This window comes from Toxotes jaculatrix, chromosome 18 (assembly GCF_017976425.1).
Source record: "Toxotes jaculatrix isolate fToxJac2 chromosome 18, fToxJac2.pri, whole genome shotgun sequence".
NCBI lineage: Eukaryota > Metazoa > Chordata > Actinopteri > Toxotidae > Toxotes > Toxotes jaculatrix.
The window spans coordinates 5,638,328-5,665,349 of NC_054411.1; the positions used below are offsets into that span (position 1 = coordinate 5,638,328).

The 27,022-nt window shown below is 44.4% G+C and overlaps 2 protein-coding genes across 2 annotated transcripts in view; one reads left to right on the plus strand and one right to left on the minus strand.

Annotated features, from left to right (window-relative positions):
• Positions 1–19,327, plus strand: part of plekhh3 (pleckstrin homology, MyTH4 and FERM domain containing H3) — a 31,743-nt gene extending 12,416 nt beyond the window's left edge. Inside the window, exons 3-13 of the mRNA XM_041062153.1 lie at positions 2,429–2,523; positions 6,321–6,503; positions 7,738–7,895; positions 10,150–10,273; positions 10,796–11,093; positions 13,216–13,423; positions 13,624–13,751; positions 14,375–14,495; positions 14,924–15,412; positions 15,568–15,759; positions 17,064–19,327. Of these exons, the coding sequence (XP_040918087.1) occupies positions 2,429–2,523; positions 6,321–6,503; positions 7,738–7,895; positions 10,150–10,273; positions 10,796–11,093; positions 13,216–13,423; positions 13,624–13,751; positions 14,375–14,495; positions 14,924–15,412; positions 15,568–15,759; positions 17,064–17,234 (2,167 nt within the window). The 3' untranslated portion in view covers positions 17,235–19,327. The remainder of the gene's footprint in view (positions 1–2,428; positions 2,524–6,320; positions 6,504–7,737; positions 7,896–10,149; positions 10,274–10,795; positions 11,094–13,215; positions 13,424–13,623; positions 13,752–14,374; positions 14,496–14,923; positions 15,413–15,567; positions 15,760–17,063) is intronic.
• Positions 19,328–19,864: 537 nt separating this feature from the next.
• tubg1 (tubulin, gamma 1) lies at positions 19,865–26,425 on the minus strand. Its single transcript, XM_041062169.1, has 11 exons — positions 26,232–26,425; positions 25,769–25,881; positions 25,283–25,450; positions 25,115–25,183; positions 24,318–24,397; positions 24,104–24,230; positions 22,782–22,868; positions 22,171–22,320; positions 21,849–22,001; positions 21,585–21,746; positions 19,865–21,002 (listed from the first exon to the last, which is right to left on the minus strand). Exons 1-11 carry the CDS (start codon positions 26,278–26,280, stop codon positions 20,805–20,807), a joined length of 1,356 nt encoding a protein of 451 aa, XP_040918103.1. The 5' UTR covers positions 26,281–26,425; the 3' UTR covers positions 19,865–20,804.
• Between the last annotated feature and the right edge of the window lie 597 nt (positions 26,426–27,022).

Sequence of the window (27,022 nt, forward strand, 5' to 3'; positions counted from 1 at the left end):
AGTAACTACAGAGAGCTATTGATTCTGTGTATATATGTATGTATGTGTGGGTGTGTGTGTGTGTGTGTGTGGAGTCAGTACATGGTTAGATATTTATGTTTTTCTGCTACTGAGTTTGCTGTTTTTTTTTACAGCCATCATTTAACCTCTATTATATTAATAACATCTCAGATATTGTCTATAATATTGTTAGACTGACTCTGTTGTGTACTCTTAACATAACACATGAGTGTAGATTATAAAGATATATTACTTTACCTCTGCATAATAACATATTTCTTATAATTTTGTAATTAGGAGAAAAAGATGTTAGAACATGAAAGAAAGGAGGAACAAACAAATGTCATTACAGCAAGAGTGTGTCATTGTAAGGAGACACTAAGCAGACTTTTTGTAGAGATGGCTTTACTTTTACTGCTGTGGTCTCGAGCCAGTCTTAGAGGAAGATTTTGGACATTAGCCTGGCTTTTTGGACACAATGGACGTATTGACTCTGCCAAGGAAACATTTAAATTAAAGGTCAGACTAGTTTGTACTGCTGAAGGTCAAACCTTGGGTTTGGACCTGTGCTTCTGCCCTCTTGTAATCCCCACTCCCTCTTTACATGGCCTCAAGGGGCGTTGAAGTTGAAAAGAATATTCTTCAATATACAGTGAAGTTGAAAGATACTAATTTTATTTCTGTGAAACCCCTGCTGAAACTCCTGCTGGTTACACCAGTTGTTTATAACTTCAGACTAACTTCAGACACTAATATTAGTGTATACTAAATTGAGCTTTAGAAACAAAGTGTAAGGATTGTTTTTTTTTTTTTTTATCACTCTTGACATTTTGGATGGAAGCCAGTCACAAACAATAGCACACAAGAATTCAAGGCATTGAACATAAACACGCCCGCTGTGCACACAAGGCTATATTCTCCAGTCGAGGCGTAGTTTTTCTATAATTCTAATCCTTGTCCCATTTGGGCTGCATATAGACTAACTCTGCCTGTCTGCGTGCATGTCTCCGTTATGTAGCAGGGGTTATTAACAACCTCAAATAAGAGACGTCCTCACATGTCTGTGTTTATTTTAATGCCTTTAAGTGGGGTCTGTGGATGCAGGGGACTGTCAGAGGTCCCTGTAGCAGGCGAGCAGACTTAGTAATACAGCCTGACTGAGTATAATGTGACAGAACCCTGACTCTCTCTTCTCATTTCTGCTTTCTGGTGATGCCCTGGATGAGTTTTTATACACATAGAGAAAAAAATGACCCTCCATATAGAGTTTCACTGTCTGAACATTAGCTTAAATTAGAGATGCCAATCAGTTAAGATCTACAACTGCAAAACACGTTTCATTAAGGGGACAAATTGTATGTATAAATGCCACTGTTTGAGAAGTCATGTCACATGGGTCAACCTGATAGGCCATGGTATAGAAAGGATCAGGTCAATGCACACAGAAAGTAAGGAAATGGCCTCAGCAGCCATGTAAGCTGAGTCAAAGCAGATAAGGCTATATTCAGACTCATTGATTATTCCTGCCTTCCGTGAGGAGGAACCTTCCAGGAATTATCAGATCAATAACGACATAAATCTTCTGGCAAATGAGTAGGTAGCTAGAGGCCAAATATCCCTGGGAGGGAGGGCTTGGTTCATTTCCTGAGCCATGATCCCAGGAGGTGAAGGACAGGAAGGAAAGAGGGATTTGTCACTTGTACCTCACATGAAATTAGGCCCAGGAAATAGAGAAAATAAAGGAGTAATTAGATAAACAAATGAAGAGAGATAAAACCCCTAAACAATCTTATAGACTGGAAATGGACCTTGGCCTGAGATAACAAAGTTGTCAGCACTGCCTGACCAGATGCTGGAGAATCACTGTATGTGGAAGTAGCTGCAAATGTGATTGCGAGGCATTGAAGAGGGAAGGAAAGAACATCGGTTCAGCAGATTTACAGACGTTTTTGATGTTTATGGTTTTAACTATCCAAGGCTGTGACCTCTTGAACCTTCTGCCTTCCTCTGACTGGTGTGAGCTGGCTGGCTAGGAGTCAGGCCGGCGTCGCTCTGTCACGTTTATTTTCAGTCGCCCACTCGGCTTGCCGGCCAAAGTGATAAAAGAGAGACGAGCTGTCCACAGTGGCGTGGTATGCATCAGTGCGTGTTTGTGTTCTCGCGTGCTGCTAGGGAGGGAAAGTGGGAGAATGCTGGAGGACAGATATTCGTGGCACTTCTTCCAGTCCCCCCTGTGTGACCCCCACCTAAGAGTATCAGAGAGGCTTCTAGTTGGCACAGAGTCACATTGGAGGGGGGGGTTCGCAGCCAACTGTGTGTCTCTGGGCCAATTAGCTATCCAAAGGGGGGCGGGGGGAGTAGTCAGGGGAAGACTTGAGGTGAGAGGGAAGCAGAGTAAGTTACATTCTCTCTCTGCTCTTCCACACAGCCACACTGTCGCCGAGGTGACTGAAGAGATGAAGAGCCTGATCATCGAGAAGAATAAGATGGGCACGGAGGAAGAGTCCGAACAGCTCGTCAAAGGTGAGTCTTATTCACAGCGCACCACACCACCATTACTCTGTTCTGCTTTAGACTGCATGCATCCACCTGCTGTGATCAGCTGTGGTGACGATAGTCATCCAGCTGAAAAGAGAAGTCATTTATTTGATCAGTAGTTAGAAAACTGAATGACAAGTGTTAGGATTTGCACCTTTTTTATTTCATACTAATGTATATTCAATACCTTTACATTGAATTTGAAGCTCCTTGAGCTTGTGGAAACTGTGTTGAGCGTCTTTCACTCTTTTTACTCTTTACATACTAAATCAATCAATAGATTAATCAAACAAAATAATCTACAGCTGAATCAGTAATGAAAATAATCTTTAATTGCAACCCTACCTTGCTCTTCGCTTAATAAATGAAGTCTTTGCAGGGTCGGGTTGGTGCTGTTCATCTCATTAAGTACAGTATATATCTCATTACCCTAATTGTCTCCTAATAAGTACTGTCGCAGCTCCATGCTGTGCTGTCGCCCTGTAGCCAACCCCACTCTGACCACATGTGGCCCACAGCTGCTCCCACTCTTTCCCGCTGCTCTGTGTGTTCATGTAAGGATAGCTACTGGCATCAGGAGCCCCGTCTTGCATGTCTGATGCTTTTGAGGAATGATCTCATAGGATATTTCTGTGTGATTTTCATTTCTTTTTTTTCCTTCTTGGCCTGCTACTGAAAGGGAGCAGTAAAATGCCAGCACTTGGATAAGTTACGTCCTGCTTGGAATGGCGGCAGTCAGATTGCCTAATTCTGACAGCAGTTACCATGCTCCCTTGACTAGCACCCCTCCCTTACTGCTGTCCTCTGTCTGTCCCTGTATCGCTGTTGACAGAGAGGTGTATGCAGTTGCTTTCCCTCCAAAACAGAGGATAGCTACTTTCCTCAGGCCATTGATTACACTGTCACTTTGAGTTTCAGCTTGTACACCACGCCCCCATCCTTTAACCAACCACACTATTACAGCCACCATAACAGTAGGACACCTCAGGGTGTTAGATAATCCCTCTCATTTCTCTCTTTGTGCTGCACGAGGATATGCTTTCAGGAGTTCCTTCCATTAGGGCCTTTCCACTTGTTCCGTTTGGTTTTTTTGTTTTGTTTTGTTTTGTTTTGTTTTGTTTTCTTATTTGTTTTTTCAGCATTACAACCTGAGGCTACATGCAGTGAATATTGCCCCAGTATCTAAAATAGGCCACCAATGTTGCAGATATAGACCAATGAGGGGAGTATGAATTGTACAACACATGGAGTGGTGACAGACAGAGATGCTGACATTGGTTTATTGACATACCTTTGTTGATTTAGAGTTAAAACGAGCTACTCCTCACATGATGCAGAACCTCTCATGCTCCAATACACTGCAGCTCAATCTGTCAGTGTCTGTTTGATCCAAAAGGGCACAAAAAAGTTTAGTTCTGTTGCTTGTGCATAGTTATAAAGATATTTTTAATTTTCTAAGTTACCATGTTAAATTCCAAAATACGAGTTCATGAACAGCACTAGCTGACCTAATAATCTTTGGTCATGAGTCTTAATGTGTTACTGTAGTTAAAGAAATGGCCTTTGTATTTTATTACAAAACTGTAATAGGAAGCTAATCTTATGGCTTTTGGTTCAGGGTTAGGGTTAGTGTTTAGTGTTTAAAGGGGAAAGAGTGCCCAAAGTGAAAATAGTTTGTTAATTGCACTGATGATCCTAAACAGGTTTCTTATGAAATTCCAGCACGCAAAGGCCTGCAGAGCAAAATTTCAGATGTGTGTGTGTGTGTGTGAAACTAATTTTAGAGCTGAACTTTGAAGTGAGGTGTCTTTTATTTTGCAATGCTCATATTTCATTATAATTTTATTTTAAAAACCAATGGTACAAACATTCAGTACTCAGAAAGTGACAAGAGGCTGGCAGTAAAGAGATGGAAATGCACAGAGAGAGATTGTTTTTCTCAATCTGTGTTTTAGGGGGCAGGGTGCTGGGGGGTCAGGGGTCACAAATGAAACAAATTAAGGGCAAGCCATGGCCCCCAGGGGAGACATTAGCAGGCCACAGAGATGGGATCCAGATGGAGGACCATGGGAGGGGGATACAGGGGGTCCCTGGTCTCTGTTGGTGCCTGTCCCTCTTTCTATCTCTCCTTTTTTGCCTTTTCTTACCACACTGGTCCCAAAAAGAGCAGCATCTGTGGGACGTCCCGTGTCTGCGAGACATGGTAGCAGGCGTCAAGGTAGCAGGCATGCCCTTCTCTCCATGTCTCTCACCCAGTCAGCTTGTCTGCCTCCCCTGTCCCACATCCAGTCTGTCAGCAAGCTCAGCCTGACTTACCTCATGGTTTTTATTTATCCGTTTCACGTTGGGTTTTGAATCTGCCCCCCTCTGGTGTGGTGTTAAGTACCTCCAGGGTTTTTACTTTGGGCTATATTGGGTGGGTTTATGGTGAGTTCAAACCTGGCACTTATATCATATAGAAGCATTCTCAGACAGGAAACATAGCCTTAGAGGCTGAGCCTTCACCCCCTCCTCTCTTTATTTTTATTCTGGAGTAGGAGCGAGGCACTGGAAGCTTTACACTTCTTCGGAAACCGCTTTGAGGTAAAGACGAAAACCGGTGGTGCAGGTGGATAGGTGGCACGCAGTTTGCTAACCACAGAGGAAGTTGTGATGTTGCTATGGCGTCATTGACGTTTTCACGTGGTAGGAGGTTGACGGTATATTGCCTAATTGTTCCATTAAAACCAGTCTAAAGTATGCACGCACAAACCATATGAACTCACATGCTCAGCCAGCCCACATATGGCACCCTGCCAATGTATAGCACTGCCAATGTATAGCAGTGCCCTGCCCCCTCAGATAGTCCCACCCAGCCTAGTATCAGTCCAGGTGGCCTGCTCCAGCCCTCTGCCAGCCTCTTCATCAGCCCTCTGGATGAACTCTGACCCCCTACCAGGACTTCTCAATCCTCCTCTGTCTGTCTCTCTCCAGGCAACATCTGCTCAGATCTTTGCCAAACTAGTTTATTCATCTACTCTGAGATTAAATATTTATTAGGAACAATTTGCACACATAGTTTAAGGGGGAGAAGAGGGTGACTGTTGTTTGTGAACAGTGGATCTGGGCTGTCTTTCCAAACCCTTAGGACTTTGGGAACACAACAGTCTTGCATTGTAGAGCCAGGCTTGGCAAAATCAGCAGGCATGCTTATGTGCTGGCAGAAAGCATGTCTGCTTTACTCGCTTTGTCTCCGACTGTCACACTTTTCCAGTACCTCTCACTCTCTTCCTCTCTCCCTCCTTTTCTCACTCTGTCAACCTCCAAAGTTGTAATTATGTTGGCTGCATGCAGGCTTTAATGCCTATGCCATTAGCTGGCTATATTTTTATCCCCTAGTATTTACCCCAACAAGGCAGTCACATACAGACTGCTACAAACTTTATGGATAATTACATGCCTTGGGGATTATTCTTAGTGAAGACATGGTGTGGCCGCGCTGGTTTAGCAGTTCCATGAGTAGCCCACCTACCACCCAGTCCTTTCAAGGGAAATTATTGTCTTGGTGTGTAGTTGCTAAAAGTGGCAGAAAGTCAAATTAAAATGCAATGTCATGTTTGACAAATTGATGATACCAAGTATTACCCCAAGACTCTGCCCATATGTGACAATTTTCTGTCATTTGATTAATTATTAATTGATCAAATAATCATTGCAGCTCTGCTGTCATGTATTAGAGCCACCGTGTGTATTCATTTCAAGGTTGAGTATTAATGACGCCTGTGTGTATATCTTATTTCAAGGGTGGCTGCTGCGGGAGGTGCGGGGAAACTGGATTAAGCAGCGTCGATACTGGTTTGTGCTGAGCCAGGACTCCCTCGACTACTACAGTGGGCCAGAGAAAGGAGCCCGCAGACTGGGCACGCTGGTCCTCACCAAACTCTGCTCTGTCATCTGGCCTGACAAGCAGACCTACAAGGAAACAGGTGAGCAACACACCTATGTACCTAACAATACATAGACGGGCTGATGCATAGCTGAGTCACACTCATGTATACTTGACTGCAATCTCTGTAGAGTCAGGTTCAATGTGTTAATTCCCGGTGTAGGGGCCAGCCATTTAAAAAAAAATTCCTGCGAGGTTATTCAGGGGTTTTTCAAATGCATGTGACGTCTTGTGGTCCCTGTTTCTCTTCCCATGAGAGTTGTAATTCTGAGTAAGTTTGGGAAGCCCCAGATGTGTTTGTAATCAGCCGGAATATCTGCCTTCCATTTCTTGGATGAAAGAAATAAAAGATATGAAGATTTCAGAAGAGAGTCTTCGCTGAATGGGAAGAGACACAGGGATGACTTGTCCTTTCGGAGTTAATGTATTACTCAAACATGTCGCCCTCTAAGTCTGTCTGCCTGTGCATCAATGGAGGGGATTATGTCCTGCTGACTTCACCAAACCACTTAAAATCTCCAAACTATTGTACAAACCCAAATCCAAACATAGTTCTTACTAACTCAATATGCCATGGGACTTTTCTGGACAGACTTATACTTTCAACAGTGGCTTTGTCACAAGCTCCACTGGATGTTTCACTACTGAATAGCTTTGTGTTCCTCCTAAGCCACTTCCCTTTAAGGGTTGCATCTGTGGCACCATTGACCCTTTACACCAAAGTTAATGTAAGGGCGCCGAACAGGTTCAAAGTGGGCAATGGCGATACCACCATGTCATGATCTCACTTGCAAACCCTCTTCATTTTGGGTTTGTACTTCACAAAAAACCTAAACAAAGAAAGATGTGGTGCCAAGTCACGTAGCAGGAAAGCCTGATAACAGCCATGGGGCTGCAGGCTGCCTGGGGTATGTCTAATACTTCCTCTGCACAAGGAGGAAGCTCGCCTTGCGCGCTTTTATTTCAGGTTGTCTGAGAGAAGACTCACTGAGGGGAATAACACTTGTGTCCTGCCTCATCTGTAGAATAACTGTTCTTGTTTGGTTTTGGTGTGGTCTGAGGTTCCTCTCAATCTGACCTTTGATCCTTAGTGAAACCGATAGAGGAAGTCGGTGGAGAGGGATTCACGGCAGATATGTGGGGTGTCGTGTGCGGTGAACATTTCACTTGTCTCTTCCCCATTTACTGAAATGACACTTAAATCAGTTTAGGTGCAGTTTCAATTACAAGTACCAGTCATATAAAGCGCAGTGTTTTTTGTATGTTCCTTTCAGGCTACTGGAGCATCACAGTATATGGGCGGAAGCACTGCTACAGGCTGTACACCAAGCACTTCAACGAGGCTGTGCACTGGGCATGTGCCATCCAGAAAATCATTGACACCAAAGCACCCGTGGAAACGCCAACACAGCTCCTGATCCGAGACATCGAGGTAGACCACACAACACACAAACAAACATATACACACAGTTGCTGCCAAACCACCTGTGATAAGAGCCACCAAACTCAAACAGTCACTGGGCTACACATTATTTCCCCTCTGCCCCGTTACCATGGAGACCACACAGCCACATTGAGTCAGGAGTCCAAAGTTTCCTCCGCTTGCCTTTCTCTTTTGAATGACCTCATCTTATTCCACCACACTGGCACAGGACAGAATAACAGACCTGAAACAGAACAGTCGTGTCAAGATAAAGGTATTTCCAGTTATTCAGTGCTCAGAAAAACTGGATTTGTGTCTTTAGAAAAGATGCTTTTCCTTTACATTTTCACATGGAAGGGAGTGTTTATAAGGGACAGCCATATTTTTAGACCAGGGGTTGCTGGAGAACACAGCGTGCTGGAATCTCATTGAGCAGACAGATGACTCGTCTTGCATCAGTCTGCCCCCAGGGTGAAGAGAGGGGCAGCTTTGGCAGAGGAGGTGGAGGAGTGCTCGGCGTGAAGCAGCAGGGCCAGATAAGCAGTCCTGCGCCTGGCCTCCTGTCTCCGTAATCTCCCAACGAGAGTCTCTAATCTCAAAGAAAGTGGTTAATCTGCTTGCCTCCGTCTGCCCCTGTCTGCTTTACCAGGAGGGGCCAAGCTTATGTTTTGGAGGACGAGAGGGTGGCCTGCTTTTAAAGTGCTCCTCATTCATTGTTTTGGCTTTTCACTCTGAAGACTCTGTCAGTCTCAAACATTCTCTCTCAGTTGCTTTTTCTTTTTCTCACCTTTCCACACAGGCACACTTTCTCAAATAGGTGAGGTATTTTCCCTCTCGAGTGTGAGATTAGGAGCTGCTGCTGCAGAAATCAAAGAGAGAATGAACAGAAGAGCCTTTGTGTGAGCAGAACTGCACGCTTATCTTTAAAGCATAGATTCATGTTCCAGCCACAGACACAAGGGAGAGAAGGGATTGCAGTTTTAGCCTTGAACCTACCGCCAAAGGCCACGTGTGGAAGGTCTTTGGTGAACTTCTCTATTTTATATCTGCTACACATTACATTTAAAGGATGGCTCTTGTTTTTGTAAAAACTCTGACCGGGCCGTCATCTGTAATAGTAACACTCTGGTCACCAAGTTAATTGCTGAAATCTGGGAGTGCAATAACATTGCTGGGTTGAGTAATCATACCTATCTGAAAGAGAAAACAAAAGCTTACCTAAGCTTGTATTGTAATCATTCTTAACACACAGGCATGCTGGCTCAATCTGAGTTACTGCACTTAAAGTTGTGGTGCAAACATTTTTCCCATACGCTGAGGGATTATTAGCAACATTTCAGGTGCAGTCAGTAAGCTTGAAGCTTACTTATCTGTGTCACCTTTGTACAGATCCAGGCTAGATGGTTCCCCATTTCCAGTATGTGCGCTAGCGTCAAGCTAAGTTAGGCAGCTACAGCCAGCTGCTGGCTGCAGCTTCATATCTTTGGCGCAGACATGACGGTGGCATCAGTCTTCTCATGTAGCGTTTGGCAAGAAAGAGAATATGTGTATTTCCCAAAATGTCAAACTACTGCATCCGTCTGGGGAAGACCAAAGGGAATAAGAAACTACCTGAGGGCCTAACCATGTATGTACAGTGTATGAATATCGTCTAGGTTGCGGTGCTGTACCCTGCTGCACGTGGCCCACAGAGCAGCATCTCATTCCCACAGTTCAAACAGACAAGCCTGTCACCAGTGTGCACCAAACACTTCAGAAGAATGTGTCAACTTTGGCCCACTGAGGAGGGGGGAAAGCGGGCTTGTCTTGTAGCCAGAGAGAAAGGGTGGCTGCGGGGGGGGGGGGGGGGGGGGGGCAGAGCAGTGGCAACGTTACTAATGAGCAACAGGTGCTGGAGGGCAGTAGCATGGAAGCCATCTGTACCGCTGGAAGGCATCTATCCACATAGGCAGTGAAAGACACAAACACACGCACACGAAACTCATTGACACCAGCGGATAAAATATAACGTGTCAGTCATGCTAGTGTGGTTTGCTGGGTCATCACTTGACCTTCCTGCTGCTTTGAAAGTTGCCAGAGCTGAATTGTGACCCTGGTCAAATCGACCCCGGTCACCCCCGACAGACAAACTCACACAGTCAATCACACACTCACTGACCTTCACGTTGGCTGCAGGCATACTGAAGGCATATGAAAGTATGTTCTTTACTGTGTCCACTGACCTTATTGTCACAATCTTTTTTTTTTGACTTGTGTATTTCAGGAGAATAAGTTCAACCCTGAGGTGGTGGAGCACATCTACCAGCACAATCCCATCCTGAAGTACACCCAGGGACCCCTGTATGCCCCTCTGCTTCCCTTCCCCTATGGCAGCCTGGAGCACACATGTAAGTAGTTAACATGTACACATCATACATTGTCATATGAGTCTTTCTTCAAACTGAAGAAATATAACAAATGCTGGTCTGTACTACGTTAATACTAACTTATGCTGTCTAACAGAAACTGACCACTCCAGTCTTTTCTGTGTACAGTTAGTAACCGTTTTTACGTAACTGCAGTTCAAGGACTTTGTTGCTAAGTGGAAAGAAGCAGTGTGATCTCTGTGATTACTGTGCTGTTTATATTGCTGAGATGCAGTATTAAGCACAATGCAATGCAGGTCACCATAACAACAAGCTCTCGCAGCGAAAACGGGAGCAGACCACAAAACAATAAGATTCAAACAGACAGTAGGAACAATATCCCAATAAGTAAGATGATAGTGAGTCTCACTGTATTACAACACAAACCTTTACTACAACTGTGTCTTACCTTCACTACAAGGTAAAACACACAGAAATTCCTTTCTAGTGGAAAGAAGGCAACACGTTAACACAATATTGCACTGCTCTTCCTCCTCTCTCCAGACCACAGTGGGAAAGGCTACGGCTCAGTGCGCGAAGAGGCCGTGAAGCTCTTTAACTGCTTGCAGCAGCTGGAGTCGGCACGGGAGCCGGTTCCCATTATCCAGGGTGTGCTGCAGACCTGCCTGGACCTGCGGCCCCTCCGCGACGAGGTCTACTGCCAGCTGGTGAAGCAGACGAGCTACACGCCTGCCCCGTACACTGCCGCACACCTCCGCTATTGGCAGCTTCTCACGTGCATGAGCTGCACCTTCCTGCCTGGGCCCACTGTGCTCAAGTACCTGCGATTCCACCTTAAGAGGTGAGATACACACAAAGTACTGATCTAAAATCAACTTAGGAGTGGTGTAATGATTGGATCTAAGTTTCCGTATGTAATGAAAATAGTTTAACTTGGTTAATAATTTTGGAGAATATATTTTGTAAAATCAGAATCCATGCTTTTAGTCCTCAAGAGTCTGTAAGTTAGAAGTTAACATAAAAAAAAAAGCTTGTATTTTTGATGTGAATGTGAATGCCGCATTCAGGTTGGATTTATTCATGTTGGATTTAGCATAAATAAATCCTGCTGACTGAAGAAAGCTCTTCACATCATCTCCTACTTGTAATTGCAAGTGGAAAACATGGAATTTTTCTTGTTTTTTCTGGCTCGATTTGTCCCACTGGGAAACATGACTTGTGGTAGACAAGTGGAAAACACTACAGCGAATTCATCTATGTTGACAGTTTAAGGTAGTAGAAACCGCAGTTGTCAGTTAACAGTAATATTGCAGTGTTTATTTTAAATTCATAAAAATGATTTTACGAGAGCGTGACCTAAGTCAAACGAGAGCTCAAGTTGTAGCGGCAAGGTGCCATCCGTGTCCCATATCACTGGAACAACAGACCAGGAGTCTGATGGTTAGGGCGGGGGGACAGAGAGCGAGGGATAATGTTGGGAGTTAAAGGTGAACTAGTAGTGTAGTAGCAGAGAGGACCTGGGGTCTAGACTGGGGTCTGAAAAGTAGGCGTCGCCATCCCTAACCACCAGTTCAGATATAGTAGCGTGATATGCCTTCACATTGTTAGCGTGTTCCCTCAGACAGATCCAGTGTTTTAGGGCTGGATTTGCAGGTCTGAATTAGCCCCCTCTGTCAAGCATGCCAATCTAAGTTATTAACAGCGCTAATCTCCTGCTCCAGATTTTCTGTCTAACGCCATGCCATCAAACCACTACAGTTTTCTATCTATATTTCTGTACTGGGAATCTGCCTGCAGCTAATGGAACAGTTGCATGCAATGGCGATTCATAATAACACTGTGGAACTCTCTGCCTGTGTGTTTTGATATGTCTTGCCGTCGCTCTCACGCACTCTCTCACTCTTTGGATCACTGCTGAGGCTGCAGCTGGGCAGAGCTAAGACTGGAGCTGGGCAGTGGGCCCAGAAACCCTCCTCCACTCCCCCAGTGCCCTGAGAAACCCCCAGGGAATGTCTGCTGTCAGAGAGAATAGGCCAGAAGAAAGAAAGCAGAGGAGGAGGAGGAGGGGGCAAGAGAGGAGGAAAGAGCAGAGAGGGGTGAGGAGAGGAGAGGAGAGTATAGGAAGGATCACACAGACTCAGTGGAACATTCCTAATTATGTTTCAGCAGGACAAATCCCACCCTGTGGCCATATAGTTATGAGAGAGCGAGACATCAGAGGGAATAAGAGGGCCTCTCTCTGTCTGACAGAATGTTTGAGGCCATCTTGTTTGCCTCTCTCTGTCCCCGGTTTTGTGTATTTTGGGACAAGCATCATTGTATAATTGTTTCCTTCCTATTTTCCCCTTGGTGTTTGCACAGGGCTGAGCCCGTAACTCCATCAGGTTGCATTTCACACCTTTCACACTCTGCAAAGTGTGCAAGGCTTCAGGCTCCAGTTGGAGTATGTCGTCCACTGCCTTTTTTGTCCCCATTTTTTTTAAAAGCACCACACACACACACACACATACTCTCCTATACCACTCCTGGATGCTCCACTGGGAGGAAGTGGCAGGTCACTCTGGTTCACAGGAGCGGAAACACCTTTTCCTGTTTCGTGCGCTACCCAAAGTCAAACATGTTTTCTTTGCCATTTTCCTTTTCTTTGAAGGATTGAGGGATGTTGAGCCTTTTAAGTCCCTAAGAGCTAAAGTGAGAACATTTGTCATTCCTCGCCTCATTGACTCTTTAGCATTGCCAGCCCAAAGAAAATAAAGAACTCGGTTGAATCAAAAGGATGACGCAAAGTCCATAATCGCAGCATAACACTTTACAGACTTTGAGTCACTGTTAACATCACGAGCATTAACAAGTTCTCCCTTTTAAGTATTGAATATATTCATTTTGCTGGCAAAAATCTAGAAATTCTAAATGTGTTTGCATGAGCACACACACCCATTTCACTTTCTCACTCTTTTTTGCAGGATTCAGAGCCAAAGTCCTGAGTCTGAGATGGATAACTATGCGTCATTCATCAGCGAGGCTCTGGAGAAGACCAAGTGTCGGGAGTGTGTGCCATCCTGGGAGGAGATCCAGATGCTGATGAGTAGACAGGAGATGCTGTGCACTGTGCACTATCCTGGCCCTGGATCCTGCCAGCTCTACATCAGCTCACACACTACTGCCAATGAGGTTTGGGCGGATTTGTCTATATTCTATGTTGTAACACAACTTTTCTCAGTGTTTCATCTTCTCACATGTTCCTGGTATCCTAGTATAAAGTCTAGTGACATTACCAAGTAATGATAATCACAGACCCTGTATTTCTGCCTTGTCTCTTTTTACTCTTAAAGTCCATCTGTCTGTCTGCTTGTCCTTTTGGCTCTCACCAGGTGGTTCGAAGGATGCAGGAGAAGCTCGGCCTGCAGGAGAGCAAAAACACGTTTGCACTGTACGAGCAGAATGCACTGTGGGAGCAGCCGGTTGCAGGCAGCGCTCTGATTGCAGACATCCTGACCAGGTTTGAAAAGAGCATCAGTCAGTCTTCACCCTGTAAAAAAAGACAGGCCCCCCCGAGGAAGTGAGACACAATAAAACCAGACAGACAGACACACTATCAAAACACCTTGTCTAGTCTTAGGAATCTGAGCTATTTGTCACTGGTGGATTGTGTGTTTATCTTGTTCAACTCCCATGGTAAATGTTATCCAGTATCCTTGATAACTCGTGACCTTGCCTGGTCGTGCTGGCCAAACATGGCACCTTGCTGGGAAACTGGACTTGTGTCACTATCTCTGTCAGCAAGTCCAGCCCAGTCCCTTGAATAGCCAAGGTGAAGCTGATGTCATTTGGTTATACAAGGCAAAATCTTGAATGAAACGATAAGACATTTAGCTGGAATAAAAAAGATCTGTGTTTTTTTAACAGCCGTGGGCGTCTGTGTCCTCACAGCGCTAAGTGACAGGGTAAACATGGAACTCAGCAAACCGCCAAGTTACTAAACAACAATATTACACATTGGGGAGGCAGTATCTTGTAACATATTAACATCTAGGCTTAAGATTCTTGGTTTACCATTTGTGTATGAAGTATATTTGTTCCCTGTCCCAGCTTTCCAACCTTTTCGGTCCCTCTTCTGTGCAGCTTCTCCACCAAAGAGTCAGAGTCTAAATCCCAATGGAAACTGTGTTTCAAGCTCTACTGCCTATTGGACGCTGACAGCATATCAGTGGACAGCATTGAGTATCTCTTCCTCTTTGAGCAGGTAATAGAGAAGAACATGACTGAGCTATCCTTTGAGAGTGTCTTTGTTAGAGTGACCACTCCAGTGGTGATAATGAGATATAATTTATTGTCCTGCAATGATTCATTCCTCGTATTTCATTGGATTATTATGTTTTTACTTAACAGTCATTAAGGTCTTACGGGCTGTGATTGTAATAAAATGCTGTGCATAAAAAGCATGACTAAGAGCACTGGCTGTAGTGCAGAGGGGGCAAAAAGGCAGCCAGCACTGGCTTCATTAGAACATTTTTCCTGAGGACTCCTATAAAAGAGTTATGGGACAAAATAAAACAGGGTGGGGTAGAAAGGATTGATGGAAGGACTGAGGCTATTACTGACACACTGTACCTTATTTTCTTTCTGTTCTGTGTCTCCTTGTTTGTCCTTATTTTGCCCTTTGTGCTGTAGTGCCATGAGATGGTTGTGCGTGGCCAGCTGCCAGCCAGCGAAGAGGACCTGCAGGCCTTAGCTGCTCTGAGGCTTCAGTGTCTGATGGGTGACTTCAGCACCCATGCCCCCTGCCCGCCTCTGGACGAGCTTTTCCCAGGTGACCTGCTTGAAGCTCGGGTCCTCATGTCCCTCTCTGCCCCGCAAGCCCTGTCTCCTTGTCTAGTGGCGGCTCAGGGCTGCCCCACGACACAGCGCTTCCCCACAGGCCTCCTGGCGGGGACGCTGTGGAGCCACACCGCTACTGCAGCACACAAGCAAAAGGTGGAGCAGGACATGCGTCTGCGGAGCCGCCTGAAGGAGGAGGCGGCGGCTGTCATGGGATCCATTTTGGAGCGTTGGAAAGGTCTGGCCGGCTACAGCTGCAGGGACAGTATGGCCGCCTACCTCACAATTGCACGCCAGTGGTCAGGCTTTGGATGTACTCTTTATGAAGTGGACTTTTATATTGTGAGTACTGTGAGGTCATGCTTTAGTTTTATTGTAGGATTTTACAGAAAGGTTAAGCACTGAGCACTGTGCTTAAGAGTCACTTGTACTCTTGAGGTAAATTAAGGGATAACTCTGAACTGTTTTGACATCTGTTTACCACTTCCTCCCTGCAGAGTTCAACAGGGAGTTTTTCCCAGAAGCTGTGGCTGGGTGTAGCTGCTACATCGGTGTCTCTGTACCGGCAGGGAGAAGCAGAGGCCTTGGAGTCCTTTCCTTATGGCCAGATCTGCTCCTACGGTGTATCTGACAGCAACACCTTCAAGATCACAGCTGGGGATCGGGATCTGCTATTTGAAACCACCAAGGTACCCTGGTTCATGTCCCACGTTAGCTCATACGGGCTAACGTGGGGGGAGTGAAGGGGAGTAAAAATCTCTTATTCGTTAGAGCCGTTTCTGCACTGAGCATAGACACGATCTAACTGCTCCGAAGTCAGGATTCAGTTTGTGTACAGTGCAGGGCCAAGTGGCCTTATCACCATGCAGTGTTCTGCAGAGTAAGTGAAAGAAGCACGCTGTCTGTTCATGATACCCCCCCCCCTCCTTCCAGCTCTCTGACCCACTTTAAAAACACTCATTAATTTGGTCTAAATAGAGAGCATACAACCTGCCGCATGCTAACCACCAAAAGTCTAACTTCCTGGCATTAAATGGTAACTGGGGGTGAGTTTTATTGCAGTGGTTAGATTAAAATATTAGGCAAAACATTTCTCAGAAACATGGATGTTCTTCCAAACAGACCTTTTTTTTTTTCAGGAGAGAACAAGTCTTGCCTTTCACTGGGTAGATTTGCTTGCATCTTCCCACACGGAACAAAAAATCCCTCTGTGATGTCTCATGGGGCACAAAAGTGGCTTTTATTTATTTATTGGAATCGGAGGCGAATTGAAGTACAACTCAGAGAGGCTTCTACTTTTATGAACTTAAGGCTTCATATTGCTCTGACATGAATTTGCAGGGTTTTGAGCTACTGGGCAGGAAAAAAGAAAGCCAGCGGATTTGCAGGGGGTGATTATGGTTAGGCCTTGAGTTAAGGGTGAAGGCAAGATTAGCTGCTGATTCAAGGGTTGCAGTTAAAATTGAAGAGTAGGTGAAGGTTGAAGCTTGAAGACTGTTTCAGTGAGGGCTCTCACACACACACGTTTAGGCAAGCATTAGCAGGACTAGAGTAAGGGTAATGGTCATGGTGGCTTATGGTGGTTTGGTGGTCATGTCCACCAAGGTCAGGTTAACGGAGAGACAGATGAACAAATGAACTCCTCCGCAGTGCCCTCCCTTCATTTTTTTCTGCAACAGCTGCTGAGCAAAATATGTCAAAGTGATGAAATATCCACACACATGTCAGGCCTCTTTTTGTTTTTTTGGCTAATCGAGGGGTGTGTGTATATGTGCGTGTGCGTGCGTGTTGGGTAGAATCTGCCAAACATCATCATCCTCGGCTTGCGGAGGATCCAGTTTTTCTAGCAGCTGGATGACATCATCCTTCTCCACCCTCCTGTGACAGTGCCAGACAGACACTGAGACTGCCACCAATCTGACCTCTCTCTCTCTCTATCTTTCTCTCTCCCTCTCTCTCTCTCTCTCTCTCTCTCTTTCTTTCTCTGTCACAGCTGACTGAGATCATGCAGCTGATGAATGCATATTTCAGTGCCATCCGTCGCCAGCGAGGGAAGGGGGAAGATGCGGACATCACCATACCAGAAAGCACAGAGGTGGGCTTCCATCACCTGGCCTCAACACCAACACCTACCCTCTTGGAGCTGCCCTCACACACTGTTTGAGAGGGACCCATACCCAGACACCCCCAACCCCCACCGTCCTCCTCCACGTGGCCCCTATGAGGCCCAGCCCCAGTCCTCAGGACCCCGTGCCTCCTCCGCTGGGAATGGCACGGCAGCCAAAACAAAGAGAAGGCTGTTTTCACTCCCCATCCGTGAAAATAAACCCTTGCTGAGCTTTCCAGCTGAAGGAGCTGGTCGGTGGAGGAGGGAGGGAGGGTGTAGGAACGGGAAAGGACGGGAAGGCAAGGGGTTCTGTTTTGCAAGTGAGGCCAGAAACCCACAGAAACCAATGCGGTTGCTGATGAGGTGTCAACCTCCCTCCCCCCCAGTCCTGTCACGCAACCACCTCTGTTACCCTACATGGCAACACCCCCTGCCCCACCCCACCCCACTCTCACCTCACCCCAGCCCTTCCCCTCGACAATGTGAGACGTTGGCGTGAGCCTTGCTACATCAGGGAGAGATAGTATCACAAGAGTTAAGACTTGTGGCAACAATAAGCTGTGGTACTCCCCTCATGAAGGTATGGCTTAGAGTGAAAACACTACTCTCTTCTTTCTCTCTCTCTCTCTGTCTCTCTCTCTCTCTCTCTCTCTCGAAGTGTGCCATATTTGTATTACCTTTCCTAGAAGGCAGTCGTCCCTCATGCACTGCTGGAATAGTGTTGAGAACATTCAGTGACAAACCCTGCCCTGTCTTTGACTCGCCCTTTCTGTCTCATATACACACACACACGCTCTAACTCACTCTCTCACGTGCCCTTATGCTGACATGTTCATCAGAGACAGTTAGTTTTCATAAGGTCCCGGTCGGGCTTGCATTACCTGGAAATGTTGATGCAGTGAGCCATGTGAACTTGGAACTGGAAACAGATGTTGAACTCTGTAGCTAAGTCACTTTGGCTGCCGCGGCCCTATAGACTCTTACCTATGGGATTATCGGTTGTGTGTGCGTGTGTCTGCGCATATGTGTGTCTGTTTGATCCTGGATGACACAGCCAGGATCTGGATTAATTGTGTTTCACAGAAACCAAAGGATTTTCGAGCTGTTTGTACACTGTTCCCACCAAATCTGTTCTGATTTGTCCTTTGTTGTGCTGCTTGTCTTGGCCGTAATCCTCGACATGAAACTTGGTTAACACTTGATTGATTGGATAATTTTGCTTGTGTCAGTTACTATTCTAATGCAGCTCTACTCTGCTGAAAAACAGGTGCTACTCTGTTTATTATTGTTATTTTCACAGTGTATATATATCAGTGAAGAAATCGAACCCAGAGTACAACATAAAACCCCCAGTGAGCGATGTGGATCCTTCGAGAAGTGACACCATATTTACCATGTTGATGCCCCATCTGTCCCCTGCTATTTAAACAGAAACCTTTCTAATCAGGCCATCGATGCTTTTGTAGTATTATTTATGCAGACTTTGCTATTTTTTACTGTCTTTTATGTCTTAAATGCAGACCCAGGTGCATTTTGATATTAGGTTTGCTTTAACTGATCACAGCCATGAATGCTTTTGGTTCTGCTCCATAAAGCAGTTCAGATGTTTAAATCCTGTGTAGCTCCTTCTTTGTGTTCACTGTTGTAGTATTCTTGTGAAACCAAAGTTTCGCCAAGTCATAGGTTTGAGCATGGACCAAAGATGTTTTTTTTTTTTTTTTTTATAAACTTTTATAACAAGAAATTATCCCGAAGCAGACAGATCCCCAATTTATATTTGACTGTTTTCACATTTGCTCATTTTTCTCTACACCTGAATATCTTACAATATGAAAACCTCCTGTTGTATCCATACCACATCTCATTTTATTATAGTAGATAACCATTTAGGAATCTTAGAACAATAATTGGCTTTGTAAAGATAATTTTTCAGTACTGTCTGCTACACAGCCCCATGCGATAATCAGCTTCAAAACTGAAATCTTTTCACCATGGACGGCCTTGATGAGTCATTGCACAGTCAGCCCTGTCTCCTGCTCAGAAGCAGGTCTTTGCTTTTTTTTACAGCAGCTGCAGGCAGCTCCGAGCTACATGTATGAAAAGAGAAAAAAAAAAAAAATCAAACTGCGGATGTTGTTGCTTTGTATTATGCTTGTTCGTATGCTGCACGGTACCTTTTTATGTAATGCGTGTATAGTTAATTGCACTATTGTTCGTTTTTAACTAACTTGGAAGTGCAATAAAAACTATAAATACTGTATCTAATTAATAAAAACAGCACCATTTTACCATATTTAGTCTTTGGTAGTATTGTTCAGCCTCAGCCCTTGTTTCCCTCGTTTCCCCCGTTTCATTTTCAGAAAATGTGCTTTCTTGTCCCTCGACTAGTGAAGCAGTGTAAGACTATTGTTTTCACCAAGGCACATTTTATAAAAGGCTTAAGTTTGGCGCCAGCAGCAGAGCTGAGAGCTACCTCCCCCCGAGCTTTTCTGGTTAAAAACAATAGCTGGTTGAGCAAGCGTTGCTAAGTGCCTTCACGTTCCCCTGTGGTAATGAGCCTTAACTGAGCTAGATGAATGGCCACCAGGACACAGCCGCTCCAGGTGAAGGAGAAAAATGGTGTTTCATCATTTTGCAAGAAAGAAAATGCCCAAGTGCAATTACGCCAAAAACAGAAATAGTAGAAAATGTTTTTATTCATCATTTTAAACAGGTCCAACAAGCAAAGCAACATGGAACAGTATCCACTGAGACGATACAGAGGATGCCAGTGAACCAGCTATTCTTTAAAGTATATTTACAGGCATAGAGATGAAGTATTAAAACAAGATCCATCCTTGTACACCGTCTTCATCTGTGCAAACTGTTTACTGTAGGTGACAAATGCTGTTAAAATGTCAGTGCAGTTAATATGGCAGTTGGTCGTGTACAGCAGTGACAAGTGAGCCATGTGTATCAGCAGCAGACAGATGGTACGAAGCACCATGTCAGAAATGTCTGGAAATATAACAACCTACATTTACCATCATGCAACGCATTCTGCCAATCCTACTCCCATTATTCAAGGCAGTCATTTTGTAGGCTGTGGATGTTTTACTGTGAATCAGCTGTACTAGGGTTACTGTACTCTGTAAAAAACAGACCGAAACAAGGCAACAGTTGTCTTACAGTGCTGGGAAAAAAAAGAAATAGGCTACAAGGGGGCAAAGCTGAGTTTAGGAAAAAGGGAAAAAAAAAAGCAATTGACAAACATTTATAGATTGTTTTGTAGAAGACACATATCGATGCTTTCTGCACAGACTTGCAGGGAAGAAGTGTGCTTTCACTTCACAAGTCTATAAAATGAGTTTGAGAGTCTACCATTTTACTTTTTGTTTGATATAATGACAGTGGGTGTTAACACTCATCCCTCAGTCAGGAGGCTGAAATTTGAATCACATACACACCATACTATTACATGCTGGAAAAAGCCAATAAATAATTTGTCCAGAGAAGCAGCTAAAGCCAAATACCTGTTTATTTTTGGGACAACTATGTGTATAAGGGACATAAACTGAGTTAGAATAAACTATCTAAGAATGTATGTTGACTCAGTTGTAGCTGAGATACAAGACCTGATAAGTACATTCACTGTTCTTGTGTGCCCCAAGAAATATAGTCAGGCCGCGTGGCTGCGCTGTACTCATCTACCAGCTGCTGGACAACTTCGCGGGAATTGTCCAGCTCGTCAAAGTTGTCCTTGAATATGTCCTCTTTGCGGAACTGCTCCAGGAAGGCCTCACGCTTACGCAGTTTGTCATACTGCCGGCACGTCCGCTCAAACAGCTGTGGGACAGCAAAAAAGAGGACATCAAAACTATCATTCTGAAAGGGTGTAGGTTTCAGGTTCGTACACGGACTTCTTTGAAACTTGCACATTTTCTGTTTTGGTTTTTAACTTCTATGTTACGAGAAAAGAAAATGAAATGTATGACTTCACTGAAACTTCCTTAGAGGACCGTAATTTCCCCTTTCTTAAATTTAAGACCTAAAGTAACGAGAAAAAAAGTTTCATTTTGGCATAATATGCCTGGCTGAAGCTTTTCTCAATAATATCAGATGAATTAATTTAATAACATCACAGGAACGAGGTTCCTGTGCTCATGTTTTAAACCAGAAAAAAGAAAAAGATATGTCTACAATTTTGAGGAAATGTCTAGTTTGGCTGCGTTAACAATCCAAAACCTATTGTTTTGTGGAATTCCCCTCCACCTGCTGCTACAGCGGCTCAACTTAACTTTTAGGATAATCCATATACTGAAGTACTGACTCAGAACAACAGCAGACACAGTCTCTACTGTATCAGTACACACTGGAGGAGAATGTAACTGAGCAGGCTGAGGTCATGTAACTAGGATGAGAACTTACAGAGGAGATACTTGTGTGGTTGGCCATCATCAGACCGCTGACTCTGTGGGCCGAGGGCAGGTATGGGGACTTCCTGGACAGTGCCACCTGGATGCTGGCAGGACCCCACGGAATGAAGCTGGCAAGTTTACGTTCTCGAATCCTTTGGAGACTTTTGTGCACCTACAGGAGAGCCAGTCGAAACAGATTTAAACTCTCTCCAGGCAATGTTAAGAAACGTGGAACCCATAAGGTTATAGTCTGACACCTTAAACACACTCATACCTGTGTGGGGTCCACCTCTCCCTGGATGATGTTGAGGATGGCGATGTAGCAGTGGCTCGGCTGCCTCTCTCTTCCCGTGGACACCATGACATTCTTGGGTTGCAGAAGCCTCCTCATCACATCCAGCACTGTGGTTTTCCTAACACTTGCAACCTGAGACAGTCAAAAAGTTAAATCACAAGTCAACATCTTAGAAACAGTTAGTATATGAAGCATAGAGCATTTTGCACTGGGTGCATTCAGATGCCATTTTGTTGACTGAAAGTAAACAAATGTTTCTAAGTTTGATTTAATTTCTTTCAGCGGTCTGACCACAACTCACCGACTGGTCAGTAGTGAGTGGTGTGTACCCAGTCATAAGGAAGTGGAGGCGAGGTGTCGGGATGAGGGAGGCAATCAGGCCAATAAGGTCGTTGTTCATGTAGCCCGGGTAGCGCAGAGTGGTTGTGCTTGCAGACATAATGGTGGAAACCTGTGCGTGTGTAGGTTCAATTAGACACAAAAACTGAACAAATAATAATAATATTAAATTAAAATAGTGAATCAAATTCCAGCTTGAGAAAAAAAACACAGAGATTTTATTTGTTGGCCATTTTGCCCAACCCTAAAAGGTGTGTGGCCTAAATTCAAAACCTGTGTGTGTATGTGGCTCTTGTCAAACAAGTTGACATACCATTTGGAAAGTGCAGCCATGTGCAACTCATTTCAAAGAGAGTTGAAATCCAGTCTCACGTGCAACTGACTCGTCAAACTAGTTTGTGAATCGTGTAATTTTTGTAGTGAGTGACACGTCTAGTACAGTCTGTCTCGACGTTTGCTCAAATAGAGTGAGCCAGTCTGCAAACTAGGGCTAAAACTTAAGCCTGCTGACTGACAAGCTAAGAAAACATTGGGGGAGGCAGAGGTTGTAACACTGAGTGATGTCTCACTCACCAGCTGATTGATCTGGGAGAACGACGGGTTCTGGATATGCAGTCTGTCTGTGGCGATGCGATTTAGAGCCGTGTTATCCAACACCACCTGATGTGAAGCACACACACGCACGCAGAGGGCACTTATTAGACAAATGAAGAGAAAAATGGGGGAACAGATTCCCTCCAGCACAGCAACATGGTGAAAGTCAATACGCTGCTAGGAAGTTAAAGACAGAGTGAGAGGATATCGGAGTAATGACGCAGTCAAGGAACCTTTTAAGAAGCAACACAGTGTGCTGTTGTTAGGAGAGCTGAACATAAAAGACACACTGTACAGTTGTAACAGGGGGACCGATTCTTGGACAGATTCTATTAGTTCTCCAGCTAATTTAATCAACATGACGGCCTTATGCAAGACCCTGGAGGAAGTAGGTATTAGAGAGGAAACACCATTAGACTGTCAGAGCATCTCAGACTAATACAATCACCAATTTAAGACCGAGATTGAATAAGTTCGATTTGTAATGCCCCACTGCTGGTGCTGCAGTTTGCTTCTTCTTTATTAGTCTGCTACACAAGCACTGCAGGAGCATAAAAAGCAGCTGCTCAAAAAAAAGGAACTGATTAAAATAAAAACTTTAGACTATACCTATAATATAGTTTCACAACTTAAGCCAGTGGATTTTGAAACTTTTAAGCTTACCATGAACAACTTGTGATATCAGTTACATAACTTTAAAAGTGACAAGTGACAACTGGGTAGTCATATTACTAAATCACACCACACATTGTGGTGAGGTAACAATCTCTGTCTTTGTATTTGTGATTATGATTTTATTTGGGTGGAATATTCTTTTAAAGAATTAAATTCCACATTTTTAAAAAATTCTAGCTAAATCATGACTAGTGCAGAACGGGTTTCTGCTGATAAAATGCAGTGTGACAACAGTTTATAAACTTTATCCATGTCAGGGTTTTTATATGTCTTTGATGTCTTAACACAGTTTGACATGTGTACTAGCAAGTGCTTGCTGTGCCATTTCGTCAGAGCACACAAAGCCAAATTTATTTAACAGTCTGACATCACATCATAATTTTACTGGCAACTTTTGTTTCCTGTTTCAGCTCATTGATAGTGGAACAGTTTAGCTACTGCGGTATATTTTAGCTTTGGTTTGTTCAAGTGGCACAATTACAAGCTAACTAGGGCTTGTAAAAAAACAAGCATTGAAAATATCATTTTGATGTGATCTTGTGAGGGTAGTTAGTGTCTTTGCTGCGCTGTGAAGCAAAGGGAGCAATGGGATTAATCAACATCCATTCATGAGTGCTGCTGCTCACCACGCAGTCTGCGTTCTGGGTGAGCCTCTTCAGCGTCAGCAGTGAGTTGTACGGCTGAACGACCACATCACTCATCTCATCCTGGTTTGGGAAAACAGAGTACGTCTGCACCAGCTTCTTTGGGTACCTGGAGATCAGAAATTGTATTTTACTTACACACACACTAGATCACAAGAAAAATATGGGTGAAAAAGCTGCATGTGCATTTGTGGACCTGTCATTGAGTTTCTCCAGCAGATAGGATCCCAGCCCTGAGCCCGTCCCCCCGGCAATGGAATGACACAGGACAAATCCCTACAAAGACAAAGGGTTACTCATTACTTGCAGTTCAGATTTACGGCTACAGCGTGTGCCACGTGTGTGTGTAAAGCTTACTGTAAACTCCACTGATGCAGAAAGCTGAATGTGTGTGGGTGAGCAAATGCCTCTCTTCCTGGGCAGTTATATAAATGGGAGTGCAGCCCCACCTCACAAATAGGCTCCCTCACCCCCCAAGACAGCCCTGTAATACCTGCCTTCTACACTCGCCCGGCTATTATCACCAGACATTCTACACACCACACCCTGCCAACATACACATGCACACGGCAGCCCGGCCCACCTTCCTATCCAATGCACACATGAGTGCACACACTAAATAATAATGTGGGGTCGTAATGTGAATGAGTTACAGAAATTGCAGACCTTAGAGGGGAAATGCGAGTGTTATTTTATGGGAGGCTGGCAGCTGAAGAAAGTCCACCAAAAAAAATAAAAGAGTCTAAGAATAATAGTGAGGCATGGCTGAGGCTTTGCTGGTTTTAAGATGACAGGCACTGGCAGCATTTTAACATGTCATTTCTATCAAGTCATTCATTTCTACATGCATTTAATACTCTGATACTTTCCTGGATGTTTGAGGTTCAGGTTTCATTAGGAAGTTTCTCCTGAGTGGGATAAGAGGCATGTGGACTACACACCCCCACCCCCCAGCCCCAGGGACAGTCGGTATGTGATAAATGATAAACTTGCCTCCAAACTGTCACTGCCATCTGCCTCCCGGTCAATGATGTCAAAGATGTCTTCTTGGATTTTTTTTCCCTACAGGGAAAACATCACAGATGCATGGAATTTTTATGTTGTCATTTGAGGACTAATGAACAGAGTTAGAGAAAGGAACACACAACAACCAGTGATCACCTGTGAATATCCACTGGCCCAGTTGTTCCCGGCACCTCCTCCATGCTCAGAGAGGTAGATATTCTCTGGGTTGTACAGGTTTGCATAAGGTGAGTTGAGGATGGAGTGGATCACCCTCGGCTCCAGGTCCAGGAGGACTGCACGGGGGATGTAGTGCTCATCATCAGCCTGTGGAGTTTAATGAATAACCAGGGGTTAGCTGGTGAAACTACACTGTCCTTAAAATGCTGTGTTCTTGCAGGGTCTGAGTCACTTCAGTTTATAGTACAAGCACGCCATCTAGCGGCAAACAATGTTGTTGCATCTCAGCTGTGCACCAGCACCAACAGACTGTACATACATTGACTGTGTATGTGATTGTTGCTAACCATGCTCATCCCGTCATAATCACAATTTCCTTTTTTAGATACACAACAATGGTGTATCTTCTCTAACTCTTGACATCAAAGATAATGAGGCGAAGCTGTAAATTCTTGCTCCCGTTACCTGGTAGAAGAACACATCCTTCCTGTCGGTTCCTTCGGTTGCAAACTCCTCAACTATCCCCTCTGGACTGATGCCATGCTCGGCACACAGCTGCTTCCAAAACTCAAACCCGACTGAAAAACAGCGAACGGAACAGGTTGGCACAACGTTATCGTTAGGTCACGTTAATTAGCCCTTTGGTGACCTTGCTGGTTTTATTAGATAAACAGTAAACACATCAATTAGCATAACCTGCAGCGGCAGCTAACGTATACATGTATTATATGGCATTTGCTGTGCAGAGACCCCATTAGCCATAAGCTGTATTTTGAACTTCGCTAGACTTGATATTAACACTTAACTAACGTCGTTATACAGTAGTACGCCAGACCGATCACCTTATCTAGATGACTTAGATAAATGTTGGACACTGGCTATAAACAGGGAGATGCCAATCTTAACATTAACTACGCCTTTCACGTACTCTGGTTTCCACATTGTCCCAGCTGAAGCGTTATGATTTCCCGCGGCATGTTCGGTCCTCAGTCGCTCCTTGTTCAGCTAGCCCGCTGGCTGCTTGCTAGCTAAATAATAGAAGAAAAACACACCGCTCACACAGCAGCAACAGCCGCAGCCCGCTCCTTCCCGCTTGGTGCTGATGTGACGCTCCGTACAAACGTCTCCAACCGATGTTAAATGTCCACAGCACCGCCTATTGCGTCGGAGTGTGAAAAGCAGAAAGACATCTTCAAAAGGTGAAAGATGTGGCGTGTACACGCCAGAACCAAAGCCTAAATATATGTCGGTTTGGCCTGTTGCCTAATTTAAACGTTTTATTTTGAGCGTATTCACTCAATGTTGAGTTAATTTAGACCTCCCCCCTCCCCCAGAGGCCACAATGGATTACTACACTTGGAAGTTACCGTTATTATTATTATTATTATTATTATTATTATTATTATTACTACTACTACTACTAATGTGTTGTTGGGATACACACACAAGAAAAGAGAGGGGGGATGATGTTCTGTTTTGCTCGTAGGAGCTCATTATGTTTCGTGTGCCGTTCTGTTGGTTTTCTCTTGGGCACTGACATGATTTGATATATTCTGCTACTTCTACAGTCAATTCACGACATTTTCCCGAGTAAATATTACATTTTATTTGGTTACAGGCGTGTAATTTTGATAATAATCGGTACTTATTGTGTCATTTCCTGCATGCTGGTTTGTTTATAAGCTATAGTTTTCTGTCCTCTAGTGGCCACAGTGAGCA

Excerpts from the sequence above, each read along its gene's own strand:
- tubg1 (XM_041062169.1), bottom strand. The coding sequence starts at position 26,280 with ATGCCGCGGGAAATCATAACGCTTCAGCTGGGACAATGTGGAAACCAG. Across the intron at positions 22,869-24,103 it reads CCCAGAACGCAGACTGCGTG|GTGGTGTTGGATAACACGGC; the intron begins GTGAGCAGCAGC and ends GCTTCACATCAG. Across the intron at positions 22,002-22,170 it reads CACTCACTACTGACCAGTCG|GTTGCAAGTGTTAGGAAAAC; the intron begins GTGAGTTGTGGT and ends TGACTGTCTCAG.